General features: G+C 35.5%; 1 protein-coding gene across 1 annotated transcript in view; it reads left to right on the forward strand.

Moving 5' to 3' along the window:
• Positions 1 to 1123, forward strand: part of LOC123087186 (putative ABC1 protein At2g40090) — a 5399-nt gene extending 4276 nt beyond the window's left edge. Inside the window, exon 11 of the mRNA XM_044509113.1 lies at positions 614 to 1123. Coding sequence (XP_044365048.1) covers positions 614 to 820 — 207 coding nt within the window. The 3' untranslated portion in view covers positions 821 to 1123. The remainder of the gene's footprint in view (positions 1 to 613) is intronic.
• The last annotated feature ends 458 nt before the right edge of the window (positions 1124 to 1581 follow it).

The following is a 1581-nucleotide window of genomic DNA, read 5'->3' on the forward strand; positions in this document are numbered from 1 at the left end:
AAAATAACCGATATATCATAGGAAGCGTGCAATTGAACTATGGAATCTTGTCATAGTTTTTACACAGGCTTGAACTAACAACTTTAGGAGTAATAAGATCTCCACGATGTCCTTACTTAAGGTGTTCTTTCTTTTATAACCTCACTTCGATGAATCCATCTTTGCCTGTGCTATTCTTTTCTACAAAAAGTACTACTACTTCCATTCCAAAATAGATATTTTGAAAAGGTGCCTTCAAGCTTTTCTTTAGCTTTGTCTGAATATTTAGAAAGATTATCAAGGTTAGCCAATCAAACTAATATCATCAGATTTTCATGCTAAACACATTTCATAATTCTTTATTTCTCTTCTTTTTACTAATCTATTGATATAAAAAAAATTGAGCATCGAAGTCACATCTTGGAGACTACTCTGTTCTAAAGTACTCCCTCCGTCCGGAAATACTTGTCATCAAAATGAATAAAAGGGGATGTATCTAGATGTATTTTAGTTCTAGATACACCCCTTTTTGTTCATTTTGATGACAAGTATTTTCGGACGGAGGGAGTACATGAGATTGTTAGTTTATTATTATTTGGCCTTCCGCACCCATTAACAGTGAACTGATTTGAAGGTTGGAGGGTCTACCCCGGAATCATTTGAGATCATTGCACGAGCATCTTCTGAAGCTGTGTTTGAAGCTAAAAGGATGGAGAAGAGGTTCTTTCTATACAGATTTATAATATGGCTGGAGGAGCTTTTGAATGAACTTCACCTATTTGGAATGAAGCTGTGGTTGCATTATCAACAACCAAGGAGGATACTGGCTGTGGCTGGGTAAAAGCAGCTCGGCATATCAACAGTTTTTTGACTAGTGTAAATGCAAAATTGGCATCTAGTTCCATGAGAGAAATATATGGCATTTGGCGTAACATTGCCTTGTTTTTTTATGCATTATTCGGCATATCAACCATGATTGATCTTAGATCTTCCTTGAATGTACACCTCCCTATAGAAGAAGAGATGACAGTTTTGAGATAGTGTATGTTCGTTCATTTTGGTAGGTGGATAAAGTATACAAATTGCCATCACTGTACAGTGTGAATGATCAAGCTCTTGTTCCATGATGTGTTTTCATTCTTCACTGCATGTTTTATTTTGATTTAGTCAGTACCCTCTAAAACATCGATAAGTGCGAAATTCGTCTGCTCAAAATAGAAGTTTCTCTTTAGAACTGTCGATGCGATATTTTGCTGGTGATAAACAAGTTCCATAAACAGGGCCAATATCTAATTCTTGCTCTCTGCACCCTGTTTTAAAACTGGTCTTTTGGACTTGTATAAAATACTCCCTCATGTATCTAGACATGTTTTAGTGTTAGATTCATCCATATCTAAATAAATCAAAAACAAGCTTTTTTGGACGGAGGTACCTTATTTTTCCATCGTAAGTAAAAATATGATTTCAGGTAGCAGATTAGTAACTAACAAAAATGACAAAAAATCTTGCAACACAATTTTCCATTACAATTTGCAAGCAGCAGAGACGATTGAGTTCTGAAGATTCTTCTTCCCTAGACTACACCGATCAAATCCAACCCAA

The sequence above is a fragment of the Triticum aestivum genome, chromosome 4A (genome assembly GCF_018294505.1).
Source record: "Triticum aestivum cultivar Chinese Spring chromosome 4A, IWGSC CS RefSeq v2.1, whole genome shotgun sequence".
Classification (NCBI taxonomy): domain Eukaryota; kingdom Viridiplantae; phylum Streptophyta; class Magnoliopsida; order Poales; family Poaceae; genus Triticum; species Triticum aestivum.